Genomic DNA, 14,884 nt, shown 5'->3' on the forward strand with positions numbered 1-14,884 from the left:
GAATAAAGAGCAGAGCCTCAACTTTAATCTATCAAGTGGAGCTGGATGTGGACTTAGCTCATTTATCTTTAAAGCAACACAGCAACTGCAGCTAGTGAGTGAAAAAGTCGATCAGCTTTATGTTGTTTTAAAATCCATCAGTGGTGCGGCCTGTGACAGAAGAGAAAACAATGTTTTCTTCCTCACTAAAAAAAAATCAAAAAAAAAATCTGTCTCTTTCACTCTGCTCTCTCTTTTGTACCAGGTGCTTTATTGCGAGCATGCAATATGTAAATATGACGTCATATCAGAGTCGAGTGTTAGGGCACCTGACTTGCATCAGAGTCGTGTGGTAGGGCGCATAATATGCTAATTTTCAGGTTCATACCCTTATTTTGGGTTTCTACTAGCATATTTACATTGCTTTAATGATCAAAAGACACATTATTTTTCTCATATTGTCTGTCTGAGTATACCTGTATTCACACTCTGTAGCACCTGTCTCTTTAAGCCGCTCTATTTCATCTATCTGGTTTTATGACTTAATAAACTTATTGGGGCTGAGATGGATAAGACAAACCCTAACCCAACATTTATTGTGACCTTATTGAATCGTGCACCCAACAAATACACCATTACAAAAAAAAACTAAAATAAAACTAAGCATTTTCCTAAAAATAAAAACTAATTAAAACTAGCATACTCACTCTTAAACTCATTAAAACTAACTGAATTTGAAAACAAAAATTGACAACGAAATTAAAACTAATGAAAGAAACAAAACTATTATAATCTTGCTCTAATGAAAGAGCCCAGTCTGCTCTGATTGGTCAGTGTTTCTGGGTCTTCCTCATATACCCAGAATTAATTTTAAAGTGGTTTAGCTGCACTTTCTATAGAATATAAAGTATAGTTGTGACATCACAAACTTAAAGAAGTCCTGAAGCCTCGATTAAAGGCACTGTTTCAGAATATGGGCTATATGCATTTCTGTGGACTGAGCATTTTAATACTTTTAACAATTTAATATACAGGTGCATCAATAAATTGGAATATGATGGAAAAGTCCATTTCCAGTAGTTGAAGTCAACTAGCGCCAACCAAGTATTGAGTCATATATATGACATACTTTTCAGAAAACATACTTATTAAAATTGGTCTTTTGTAATATTACATTTTTTTGAGACACTGAATTGTAGGTCTTCATTAAACATAAGCCATAATTATAATCATTATAATTAGAAGAAATTAAATAAATAAAGACATGAAATGTTTCATTCTGTGTGTAATGGATCTATATAATGTGTTATTTCCACTTTTTGAATTGAATTACTGACATAAATAAACTTTTCTATGATATTCTAATTTATTGAGATGCACCTGTAGCACCTAGCCCTGCTGTATAATCAAAAAGTGTCCACTTTTTACAATATGGGACATTTTAATGTAAAAGTTGACCATTTCTATATGACAAAAACTCACTTTAACAAATAGACACATTCTGGAAGGATAAATATATTAGCTTAAGTGATGTGTATATGTGTTTGTTTTGTGGTGTGTGTGTAGGTATCTTCCACTGCTACATGGAGTATGCTGGCCTGAAAGGACAGGCTGGGGCTAATGTGACTCTACAGCAACTGGGCTTCCAGACAGACTTCACAGTCTACCTGCAGATCAGACAGACCTGGCTGGCTTTCAGTCAGTACACACACACAATCTACATGCTTCTAGATTCTAACAAGTTGTTGTAAAACAGGGACCCCCATATGACCTCTCCCTCTGCTGCCCTCTCCTTTAGTGATTATCCTGGCCATTGTGGAGGTCATTATCATCCTACTGCTAATCTTCCTCAGGAAGAGGATCCTCATTGCCATCGCTCTCATCAAAGAGGCCAGCAGGTCAGAGTTCACATTCACAAAGAGATGTAGGAAAAACAGAGCAATGACAGTTAAAATACAATGACTTTAATCCATTACTATGAGTCACAGCAAAGTGTCTTATTAATCAAACAACAACTCCTAGTGATACTTGTTAATCCGTGTATCATTCGTTCTTTCCATTTTCAATTAGCAATCAAAAATCAAATAATGAAAAAAATTGCCAATTGAAAATGGAAAGAACGAATGATACACGGATTGTTGTTTCTTGTTTGGCTTGTTTGTGATGTTGTTGTGTTTACAGAGCCATCGGACACGTGATGTCTTCCCTTTTCTACCCGCTGTTCACCTTCGTCCTCCTGGCCATGGTGGTCGCCTACTGGGCAGTCACTGCTGTGTATCCTTTAACGTTTGGCATTACTTTGGGCCGACTTCAGCCAAAAACAACTGATAGAGAAAATGAACACTCAGCAACACCTGTGGAACTAACTAGAGCTGCAACAATTATTCGATTAATGAAACAATAATCGATTATTAAATTAATCGAATAATTGTTTTGAGCAGTTTTTTAAAGACGAGAAGTCCAAATTCTCTGATTTCAGCTTCTTCAATGTGAATATTTCTGGTTTCTTTGTTCCTTTATGACAATAAACTAAATATCTCTTTGGTTTGTGGACAAAACAAGAGATTTGAGGACGTCATCTTGTGGTTTGGGAAACACTGATTGATGTTTTTCAACATTTTATTGACCAAACAACTAATCGATTAATCATTTAAATACTCGACAGATTCATCGATAATGAAAAAATAATTAGTTGCAGCCCAAGAACTAACCATGAGCCAAAAAACTACGAAAGTTTCAAGTTTGGTGTGGATTAGTCTGACAAAACCCAACCCCACATCCCATGTGAGATGGAAACAGGTAATGCTGGCCAGCGGGGCACTAGTGAAGCCTAGTGGGTTAATCTCCCGCCAGATGGATAAATTGGATTACAGAAACACAGACTACTACAAATGGCAAGTTGTCTACTGCTTATGCTCCACCTTATGATCATTGTCCTGAATAGCACTGATCAGCTTCTTGTCTACCTCTAATGAACCCATCTACAAAGTGTTCAATGAGTCAGTTTGTGAACACTCAAGAAAAACCTGTGAACCAGCAGTAAGTTCTCATTTTATTAGTTTTCTTTGTTAATAGTAAGCATTACGTATTTTTAGATTTAAACCTGACTTGTTCCCTTAAATGTCCACTTGAATGTATGTTAAAATAGAAATCTTGTGGACTTCCATAATGTGTGTACATGGTTTCTTTATAATCTGTATCTGTGTTCAGAATTACTCGACGAGTCCTGAAAAATTGGAGTGCCCTGACTCCGAGTGCCTTTTCGCCTTCTATGGCGGAGAGACCATTTACCACAAGTACCTGATCGGCCTGCAGTTCTACAACGTCTTCCTCTTCTTCTGGTGTGCCAACTTCGTCACGGCCATGGGACAGATGACCCTGGCCGGGGCTTTCGCCTCCTACTACTGGGCCTTCGTCAAGCCGGATGACATGCCTGCCTTCCCCGTGTTTTCTGCCCTCGGGAGATCTCTCAGGTGTGTAGAGGAAGTTCAGTTCAACTCACACCTTTTACACATTCGACATAATGCGTGACATTGTTGTATATATTGTTTTAGGTATCATACAGGAACTCTGGCGTTTGGCTCCCTCATCCTCTCCATAGTTCAGATCATCAGGGTTTTACTGGAATATCTGGACCACAAGCTGAAAGGTCTGCTGCTGTTTTTCACTCCAGTTCGGGCGCTTTCACAACCCAAAGTTCCAATCCGTTTTATTCAAACTCTGGTGCGGTTAATAATAATTAGGGCCAGGACTCGATTAAAAAAATGTATCTAATTATTTAGAGGCTTTGTAATTAATTAATCGAAATGAATCACATTTTAATCGCATATAAATATTTGACCTGACAACAGTGAGAAGTAATTTTTTTCACATAGATTTTTAGTATACCATTGAATAATGACATAAGCTTAAGCAACAAAAATATTGTTTGTTTTTGTTCAAGTCCAACAGACCAGTGCAATTTTTGCCATTAAGTGTAGCAATTGCATATTTAGAAATATAGTACATTTCAGAAATTCAGGTAGCCTATAGGTAGGTAGACCTTCTGTAAACTATAATACTTTGGTTTTTTAAGTAAAACACAATCCACGCTAGCTACCACACTAGCCGCTAGCTGCTATATGTTTTGCATTGAGGTGATACTTGAGGCTGGATGTGCTGCGCTGATATGTGAATTCCTTGTTGCATAGCAACACAATCATGCTCTTATCGACGATTCCATCCGTTGGTTTTTTGTAACAAAATGTCCCATCATCCACGGGGCCAACCAAAGCGTCTCATCAGCTTCTTCCTTCATGTTCACTGTGGTTTGTTGTTGTCTGAACTCATGAACGCTAGTTGGTGCTCCAGTATAATCGGTCCGCCTGAAACTCATCCAGTGAGAAACGTTGGAGTGGAGAAGGCTCTGTCATCAACGGTGCGGTGCTTGGTCCTTGTTATGGTTTGTTTGGTTGCTTGTGAACGCTCCAATCGTACTCTGGTGCGCACCAAAACAAGCGGTCCGAGACCACTTGCAGAGGGTAAATAAGTAAATTTTATTTATAAAGCGCTTTTCACGGGGAAAAAAAACACAAAGTTCCTTACAAGGGTATTAAACAACATACAGGCAAACACAGAATAACACAATATATCAAGAAAACATAATTAAAGCCTGGACGTCTAGTTGACCAGCTACATATAGTCAACTAAACGCCATTCTAAACAGATATGTCTTAAGTTGACATTTAAAAGAATCCACAGATACCGCAGACCGCAAGGGTGCAGGCAGAGCGTTCCAGAGTTTGGGAGCTATTGAGAGAGGCTCTCGGTCTTTTTCCAAACGGACCCTAGTGTGGTTCGATTCCACTGTGAATGTAATCCAACCACAATCCGACCCAATTAAAAGAAATGAACCAAAACGCAGTGGATTGTGGGCGACCTGCGCAGTGAGATGTACACAGATAATATTATAGAGATGAATTATCAACATATTGCTCAAAATGGCAGATTATGGTAGGAGCATCAAGGCTCTCCACTCTGATTGAAGCACTATCAGATGTCTGTGGAAATAATGGATCAACACATATGACCAGAGCCTCAACAGGAGCTCATTCTCAGTGTTTCTCTTTTTCCCACATTAGTTTGGTCTGAACACCAGAGCAGATTACGGCCCGTAAATTCAAACGTACTGTGTTTGCGCTCAGTTCCACATTGCTTTGTTTGTTTCCGTGTTTACAGTTTTTCACCGCCAACTTTTCAACCAATAAAAAAATAATAGTGCGAGTAGATTTCCAGCCCTCCACCTTCGTACACAAGAACTCCCCTCTTCAAATATATTTTTTAAATGTGGTCTGCTTCATTTCTGCTCTGTGAAAGAAACCAGACTAAATACAAAATGAAACAGAATGTATCAATTTCGCTGTGAATTGGATTAACGAGACAGACTTGGGTTGTCAAAGCGCTCTCATAACTGATGTAAAAGTCTGTTAGTTTGTTTCTTTGTTGTTGACATACATCTGTAAAACTATCCTACAATGCATCATTGTAATATCCTGGGAGACGTGTCTCCAGTGTGGGTTTAATGTTCACTCAGCTGTCAATCATGTTCACAGGAGCCCACAATAAGTGCACCAAGTTCCTGTTGTGCTGTCTGAAGTGCTGCTTCTGGTGTCTGGAGAAATTTGTCAAGTTCATAAACAGAAATGCCTACATTATGGTGAGTGGTTTATTTCACCGTCCTCGGCTCATTGTTACAAAAAATGTCTCTGTTTTAACCCTCTGGAGTCCATTTATTTTTTGAAAATACACATTTTACAAGTTTTATTTACAGTAATGACTTTATTTATATATGATATGTAGACAAGCTGAGAAAGCCAGTTGAAAGTGCATCATAGGAGTTTTCACTGTGTCATTTATATTTGTAGACCATTTTTAAAATGTGAATTTTCTTTCTACAATATTATTTTTAATTTACATGCAAATAGACTGTTTTGTAGTTTTATTATTTATTATTTTTTTCTGCTGTTTTTTTGTGTATAAATGGTAAAAAAAAAATGTGTACATTTCCATAGAAACCTGTCTTTTGTTTGTATTTTCAGCAGCTTTATACTTTAATTAAAATAAAATGAAAAATCTGACTGATAGCCAAGTTTGTGTTGAGAAAAAGGAGCCATGCATGTGATAGACTGAAAGATGCTAAACACAGACAGAAATTAATGCATAGGAAGTTGATGAATTTGAAACAAAATCTCCTACTTCAGAGGTTTAATGTTGAAGTATTTGGGTGTAATGAGTGTTTCTGGCCTCTAGGTGGCGATTTATGGCAAAAACTTTTGCACCTCTGCCAGAGATGCCTTCTTCCTCCTCATGAGGAACATGATCAGGTGGGTGTTAATGGGGTTTGTGACTATAAATTGAAGGCTTTACCTTTTTTAATTGAATATAATTAGAAGTCTGTCATTGCAGAGGATAAATGTTCTCTTTATTCCCTCAGGGTTGCTGTCTTGGACAAAGTGACAGATTTCCTCTTGTTTTTGGGCAAACTGCTCATTGTCGGGCTTGTGGGTGAGTTTTTTTATTTCACCTTTTATTCTTCATGCTTGGATATTTCATTGAACATGTACAGTACTTCAGCTCAAGGTTATTATAGTTAACAAAAACTAACAAAATAACGAAAACTAGAAATGAAATAAAAATTAAAAGTTAAAAAAAAAAAAGATAACTAACTGAAACTGTATTTTGTGATTACAAAACTAACTAAAGCTGACTAAAATTATAGTGAAAATACTGAGACTGGGATGTTTACACTTCAACCAAAATTCAAAACACCTGGAACTGTAAGATTTAATAACCTTATTGGGGCTGAGATGGATAAACCAAAGGAAATAAAGGCCAATTTATCATGACCTCTTTGAATCTCACACCCAACACATAGTTTTTTATTAGTTTTAGTTTTTTTGTAATGGGCTAAACTAAACTAAGCATTTTCAAAACACCAAAAACTAAACTAAAACTAGCAAAAAATCCAAAATGATTATAATCTTGCTTTAGACTCAAAGTATTTCCTGTAGAAAAGGTATGCAATACTCTGCACATGGAAGTTGATTTATAATCATCAGTGTTGGAAAGCTGCTTTGAAAGATACGTATTACTTTACACTAGAAACATTTTGAAATGCAGCAAAGCTAACCAGGGAGAAAGCTAGTTTGGTTAGCTAAAGCTACCTGGAAAAAAATAATTAAAAACAAACAAATTTGACAATCTACATTTGATACTAAACTATAACCAGTGGTGTAAGAACTATTAAGATCCCTTACTTCAGTAAAAGTACTAATACTGCACTGTGAAATTACTCCACTACAGTAAGTTTTGAATACAGGACTTTTACTGAAGTAAAAGTACAAAAGTATCAGCATCAAAATGTACTTAAAGTATCAAAAATAAAAGTACTCGTTGTTCCACCACTGTCAAACTCTGATAATATTTTTTAATATGAAAACACATTAATCTGAATGTGTTGGCCAGGTTATTAATGCAACGGGAGCTTTAAAACACACAACCATAAAACTTACAAAATTAAAAATTACAGTTTGAACTTAAACTGCACAGGTCATCATAATGATCCTATTCACAGCCAGATCGTACTATATAAGGGCACTGCATTATAAATATAATTTGGACTGAATGGGCTTCTACTGACTTTAATGAAAGATTTAACTCATCAATTATACATTCCATCATAATGAGATAATTAACATTTGATGAGTGGAAAATACTGAGCATTTTTAAATTAAAACAGAATACATGTGCTGCATGATAAACATGATGAGACCGATGAGACTTCGTACACTTCGATGTGTTCTGTAAGTCATAGCTATCTACATGTCTCTGTAATTTAAATTCAGATGACTTTATTGTCCTTTTAGATTTGTATAAAACATAATTTGTCTTCTGTAGTGTCTTCTATGCTCTGCCACAGAAGACCCTGCATAGCATACACAACATTACAAAACAGACTTTTGCATTTATAATCTTATTCACAGCCAATAAGTGTGCAGCATGGAGCATTTTGAAGTTTGAATGGAGACGGACATTGCATACAGCTGCTGGAATATAATATAAAAGAATGTCTATACATACTGAAATTCCATGTACCGTATAACGGTTATCAATAGGAAAATCCAGAGCAGCTATCTCTGCTAATTATTGTCTGTAAACATGCAAAATAAAGTACACACATATAATAACACATATATAAGTGGGTAAATACTTTTAAAAATCATCTGTACCACATTTGCTGTAGCATCCACCATCTGACAAAAAATGCAGAAAAAATTCACGGCACAATATAACATTACAATAGAGCTGCAACAATTATTCGATCAATCTAACAATAATTGATTATTAAATTTATCGTCAACTATTTTGATGATTTAAAGTATCAAAAAGGTTCTATTGTGCCTGGCTGACAGGGGCACAAGCTGCTACTACTACTACTACTACTACTAGTACTACTACTGTTGAATGAATAAATCTTGTGAAACATCAGTTAAAGAGTCGACCGTCAGTCAGACAGGGATGCTACAAGTACTTTATTTGGTTCTCAGGCTTATAGGATCTAGATTATGCCCATTATAGAACTAAAAACTAAACTAAAACTAAGCATTTTCCAGAAAACTAAACTTAACTTAACTTAAAACTATTGAAAAACCAAAAACAATTATAACCTTGTTATCAACACATCTGCCAAATTTGGCAAATTTGGTGCTTTTATTGCAAAATAAACAATTGTTGTAATATATATTGAGCTATGCCGCCCCACTATAAAGTTTTTACATGACTTCAAATCAAAGTGTGTGTTTGCTCTTTCCTCCACAGGGATCTTTTCCTTCTTTTTCTTCTCTGGGAGAGTGAAGGCCTTTGAGGATACAGCTCCTCATCTCCACTACTACTGGGTACCCATCCTGGTGAGTGCTGCTCCTTTTTTCCCAGAAGAACATCTAATCAAAAAACACAAGAGAGCGCTTTTAGTTTAGAATGAGCCACAATGTTTTGTGTATTTACGGTTGTTGTTGTTGTCCTCACCAGACTCTGGTGGTCGGATCCTACCTCATTGCCCACGGATTCTTCAGTGTGTACGCCATGTGTGTGGACACTCTGTTCCTCTGTTTCTGTAAGTAGCACCTCCTCAGCCCTTAATGCTTCCTCCCATGTATTCTAGACTCTCCAGTGTCCGAAAAATGCACCAGCATTAAAAAAAAAAAAGCCTGGATATATAAAATGCAAAGCTTAATTATCAGCTGAATCCAAACTTTCCTCACTTTCTTTAAGTCTCACATTGCTTTTGGTGTTGGGCTGTCACTAATTCTAAATTGCATGAATATGGTGTGCCAATCCTGAAAATTTCCCCACCATTTCAAAATAACAGTTTGTGAATATGAAAAGTGCTGCTGCTTGGTGTTGGACTATTAACTTTCATATTCTGAAAATGCCTGTGGGTGCCTTTGCTTGCTTGCTATTTGACTTTCTTTCTCTTTTTGTCTCCTTTTTTTTCTCTCACCACCTCCCATTCCCCTTCCCACTGGCCCTATAACACCTTTTATTTACCTTGATTTCAATACTAATTTCCTGTTCCATCCATTAACACGCACATATACACACATGCACACAATAAGGTGAAGACCTGGAGCGCAATGACGGCTCAGCCGCAAGGCCGTATTACATGTCCTCAACTCTTCATGAGATTCTGTGGAAGGACGCGGCGGTGGCTCCGTCTCCGTCTTCTGCTCAGCAACAGGACGCTGAAGACCTCCAGCTGAAACGGCAGCAGACTCAGGAGGAGGAAGGAGATTTACGGCCATAATAAAATCCATGCAACACTTTTTAAAATCCTGCAGTTAAAGACTGACTTGAATTATGACACTAAGGAGCTCGAACTTGGTTGTTGCCCAATGGGAAATTCTCCTTTGCACTTAACCAACTCAAACCATCAGTGGTGTATATTTCCCTTTGCCTTATCTGTCCTTTAACGCAAAGAGACATATGTGAAGTCTTTTTTTCTTAATTGACCATTTGCTAAACCCCTCTCTTAATCAAGGATTGTCCAATTGTTGCAACTCTAACCACGCATAGCAGGCCAAGCTTTGGTTAGCTTTACATACATGAATTGAACTAAAGACTGTATATAAAGAAGGACGACATGTCGCCACTGCTTCCTGCTGTACAAATATGAAGCCAAACTGTGACAGATACACGCACTGCCCTCCTGTGCTCGTTATGTCATTAGGAGCCAGACGGTGCTTCTTAAGGTCAAGGATGCTTCCTTGATAGGACAGGTCCTTGTGAGTCTGGTACAGTGGTGGAAAAAGTATTCAGATGTGTTACTTGGGTTAAAGTGCTAATAACACACTGTGAAATGACTCCACTACAAGTAAAAGTCCTGCATTCAAAACTTACTGCAGTAAAAGTATCAGCATCAAAATGTACTTAAAGTATCAAAAGTAAAAGTACTCGTTATGCAGAATGAACCCACTCTGGGTTTTGTTTTATATATTATTACAATTTTTGTATTGATGCAATTATGTAAGCAGTATTTTACTTTAGTAAAGATGTGGCTCATTTGAACTATGCAAAATATACTATTATGAGGTGTCATTTAAAAACAAATGTCTAATCACTTTAAATTTATCATGTTTTATGTTAAATCTTGACCTGAAAACGAACTAAAGCTGTCAGCTGAATGTAGTGGAGTAGAAGTATAAAGTTACATAAAATGGAAATACTCAAGCAAAGTGCAACTACCCCAAAATTGTACTTAAGTACAGTATTTGAGTAAATTAACTTACTTTCCACCACTGGTCTGGTCCTACAGAAGCAAGACAAGAGTCCTTCCAGTCATTGGTTTAACACACAAATGGAACAGTGAGCTGCATGTGTGTAGGTGTGCATCATCGTGTCCTATGTTCAATTCAAGCACAGAGGAAGACATACTTTTATCATAAAATTATATATATATAATTTTTTTTTAAAAAATAGTCTGTTGATGTTTTTAAAACTCCTGGCAGACCACAAAGCATTATGGGTACACAAGGCGCGCTGAGGAAACGCAGACATCCTTGTAAATTTGCTTAAAAGAAGGACTCTGTCCTCTGTATAATTTTAGGGACATCAGAACGGTCCTTTGTTGGGTGTCCATGACAAAACTCAGCCATTTTAAAGAATCCTTCTTGATTGGGGTGGAGGTGGAGTAGTGAGGTCCCAGCCAAACATCCGTCTGACCAATCAAAAAATTAAAACCAAACTTATTTTAAAAATGACCGCTTTAACATACTACAGCACGATGAGACCCACCTGAACACGTTTTTTTTGTTTCGTTTTTTTTTGTTTGGCCAATATCCCATCCATGAACATAGAGGAGGTGGAGCTTATGATGTGTACTAGAGGCAGCCACCAGGGGGCGATCATAATGTTTTATCTTCACCTTCATGTTATCCGTCTTTCTATACAGCCTATAGATTAAACATCCTACATACTGGTCCTACTAGACCCCCTTTTGCCATATTTGTGTTTAAAAAATGAATCAGCTGGAAACACTGAAAAAAATGTTTTGTGTTTTATTAGCTATTTAGCTATAACTGACTCACTCCGGTGACAGGTGTCATTTCAGATGGACAAATCAATGATTGGAAATGAGATGCTGCTTTTGTTTACCTCCGTCTGAAATTCATCGTTTCAAAAAAAGCTGAGCGTTATGGGCTGAAATATGTGCCACCAGAAACTGAATTTGAATTGCTTAACTTGAGTAATTGCATTAAAAAACTGAATTTGAATCACAAAATTTAAATTTTTGCCTCAACTACTTGGATGTTCGTCACAGAAAATTGAAATTGAATTTTGCGAACTGAATTTGAATTGTGAGAACTGAATGTTCAGTTCTAAACTAATAAATTTCAAATTATAATTCGGATTCAGTTTTTCAGTGCAATGATTCAAATTGAACAAAACAAATTCAAATGATGTGATTCAAATTCAGTTTTTTAATGCAATTATTCAAGTTAAGCAATTCAAATATAAGTAATTATAATTCTGGTGGCACATATTTCAACCTATAGAGTGAGTTAGTGAGGACTGAGGGTGAATGTGACTCACCGCTTTAATCTTGACGGGCATATTAACGTTAATCAAGAGTAACTAAGGAGGGCGGGGCTTAGCCAATAGTCAGCTGAACATCAAACATGTCTGAGGAATGAGCCTATAAAATGTGGATCATTTGTTGCACGATGAAGTCAAGGAAATGATCTCATTGGAGGTGATGAGATTTAGTTTAGAAAGCTTCTGTTAACAGCTGCTCACGTTGAATGACACTGGTTAAAATGTGTGTAGTTGGTGTCTGGTACTCGTCCTGCTCAACTGAATGTCTGGGAGTCATTACTCTGGGGAAACTGACTCTGCTAAACTTTGTTTTAGCCTTTTATTATGGGCTGAAATATGTGCCACCAGAAACTGAATTTGAATTATTTATATTTGAATTGCTTAACTTAAATAATTGCATTAAAATCTGAATTGTAATTTGAAATTTTAATTTATTAATTTGGAACTGAAAATTCAGTTCTCACAATTCAAATTCAGTTTGCAAAAATCTATTTAAAATTCCTGCGACGAACATCTGGTAGTTGAGGCAGAGCAATCAAGCGTAGTGAACGGATGTGCTGATTGGCCGAAGAGGCGCTATGGCAACCGGGTGGCAACAAATGTTACAAAAGAAAACGGAGGTGCTGATTGGCAGAAGAGAAGCTCTGTGTATCTGCACTCGATTGCTCTGCCTCAACTACCTGGATGTTTGTTGCAGAAAATTTAAACTGAATTTTGCGAACTGAATTTGAATTGTGAGAACTGAATGTTCAGTTCCAAACTAATTATTCAAGTTAATCAATTCAAATTCAAATATAAATAATTAAAATTCAGTTTCTGGTGGCACATATTTCAGCCCATATTATATTTGTCCGTGCCACTGGCCTATAGAAACTTGAAGCCGTTCATGTGCCTAATTTACAGTGTTAACGTCGGTCTGTTTGCACCTTGGACTAGTTGTTTACAGTTTATGCAATCAGAACCACAAGATATCAGTTGTTACTTCTTTAGTAAGCTGCACTATTAATGCACTTTAATTTCTGACAGGTTTTTATCCTTTATAAACAAACACTGGGTTTTTTTCTTGAGGCTAGCTGCTTTGTAGACTCTTTTAAAGTTGATTTTTCTACTGTGAAAGCAACATACTGTAGTTTTGCAGTCAGTACCTCTTTACAAAAAGTGTATGCTTGGCAGTAAAGTTTGTTTAATAAACAGTATTTGAGGCAATTAAGTACTTTAAATTCTTGTCATTGGTTGTGTGAACTATTGATTAAGGCTTTATCTGTTTATTGAATGCAAATAAAGCTGAAAATGAGGCAAATTAACCTCCAGATTTACGCTGTAAAAAAAATTCTTGCTTTTACAGATAAAAAATGGCAGCTGTGGTTACCGGAATAATTCTGTAAAAAATACAGTACAAATAAAAGTTTACAGAACAACTTGTAAACTTAACTGGTATTCAGTGTACAATAAATAATAACTGAATGTTAATTTACTGGTATTCAATGCACAATAAGCAAAATCTGCATGTAAATTTTGCATTAATAACAGCATCATCCTGTTAAATTAGCAGTAAAGGATGGTATAATCTAAGTCTTTAAAAAAAAAAAATTTTTTTTAATTACTACAGTTTTAGGATGTAAAATTTACAAGTTCTATAAAGATGTTGACATATGTACTGTATTTTTAACGGAAATATTCTGGTAACCACAGCTGCCAGTTTTTTTTCTGTAAAAACAACGGGACATTTTTACAGTGTAGTTATGAATGTGTATCTGTGGCTCCACTTGCCTTAATGCCATTTTATGAAATGTCTTTCCAGTGGAGGATCTTGAGAGGAACGATGGCAGTGCAGAGAGGCCTTACCTGATGCCCGAGAGCCTCCGAAAAGTCCTGAATAAGAAGAACAAGAGCGAGCCGGCTCAGTAGAGCACCTCCTCCCACTGTAGAAGCCCTAGTGAGACCAGACTGGGTCTGAGCTGGACTGTGGTTTTGTTCATTAGACTTGGACAAGAACTTAATGCCGTCAGTCACCAGGAGCCTACAGGTGACAATCAAAAGTGTCATACGTTGTATTTTGTTGATGCCAAAACTTTTATTCTCATGAATCCGATACTTTTTAAAGCGATTTAAGCGATTCAATTTAGAGCTTCGTGGATTTTAAAAAGTCTATTTCGAACGCAGATGACAACCAAACCACTGTAACTATGTTTATAGATTTTTATCAGAGACGCAGGTTATTTTGAGCATGTTTTATTTGTAATATTTGTGCCTTATATGAAGGTGAGCTCAATCTAAAGTCCTTTAATAAGTCTTTTTGTGCTTTTTATCAATGTGTAATCTTATTTGAATAAATATTTAACCTAGTTACCAAAGCCATTACAGGTCATTCACATCTACAGTCAGACTTATGAAGCATCTGATGCTATGGTGCAGTTTTATCATGAGCAAATGGAGAAGTATATAAATCAGAACAAAAGCTAAATGTATAATGTAACTGATGTATAGGGTTATATTTTAGTGCCTTTTCATATGTGTGGAGTTGAATTGATGTTTTTGAAATAAAACATAGTTTTATACGTGATTGCATGATCTCTTTTGACTAGTTATTTGTCTCCAATCCAAATGCTTCCAAAGTCTGGTTTGTTTTGTTTCTTAGAGTTGGTCATGTGTATTCTGCCCTACAAAGTCTAACTGCAGCAACTACTCAAAAGGTAAAACTGAGAAAAACTGCTTTAAAGTTTTTTTAACATGTTTTAACTTGCCTGCCAAACAGGTTATAGGTAGGTCAGTGATA

The 14,884-nt window shown here is 36.4% G+C and overlaps 1 protein-coding gene across 3 annotated transcripts in view; it reads left to right on the forward strand.

Moving 5' to 3' along the window:
* LOC131983092 (choline transporter-like protein 2) overlaps nucleotides 1-14,671 on the forward strand; it is a 37,689-nt gene extending 23,018 nt beyond the window's left edge. For 2 of the 3 annotated variants that reach the window (XM_059347681.1, XM_059347680.1), the window contains exons 11-22: nucleotides 1,546-1,677; nucleotides 1,778-1,877; nucleotides 2,161-2,253; nucleotides 2,934-3,018; nucleotides 3,190-3,452; nucleotides 3,534-3,628; nucleotides 5,571-5,674; nucleotides 6,268-6,341; nucleotides 6,452-6,522; nucleotides 8,836-8,924; nucleotides 9,046-9,130; nucleotides 9,633-13,314. In XM_059347681.1, the coding sequence (XP_059203664.1) occupies nucleotides 1,546-1,677; nucleotides 1,778-1,877; nucleotides 2,161-2,253; nucleotides 2,934-3,018; nucleotides 3,190-3,452; nucleotides 3,534-3,628; nucleotides 5,571-5,674; nucleotides 6,268-6,341; nucleotides 6,452-6,522; nucleotides 8,836-8,924; nucleotides 9,046-9,130; nucleotides 9,633-9,820 (1,379 nt within the window). In that variant the 3' untranslated portion in view covers nucleotides 9,821-13,314. Of the gene's footprint in view, nucleotides 1-1,545; nucleotides 1,678-1,777; nucleotides 1,878-2,160; nucleotides 2,254-2,933; nucleotides 3,019-3,189; nucleotides 3,453-3,533; nucleotides 3,629-5,570; nucleotides 5,675-6,267; nucleotides 6,342-6,451; nucleotides 6,523-8,835; nucleotides 8,925-9,045; nucleotides 9,131-9,632; nucleotides 13,315-13,909 lie in introns of those variants that run through there. The other variant, XM_059347682.1, reaches the window with a different exon arrangement.
* The last annotated feature ends 213 nt before the right edge of the window (nucleotides 14,672-14,884 follow it).

This window comes from Centropristis striata, chromosome 13 (assembly GCF_030273125.1).
Source record: "Centropristis striata isolate RG_2023a ecotype Rhode Island chromosome 13, C.striata_1.0, whole genome shotgun sequence".
Lineage (NCBI taxonomy): Eukaryota > Metazoa > Chordata > Actinopteri > Perciformes > Serranidae > Centropristis > Centropristis striata.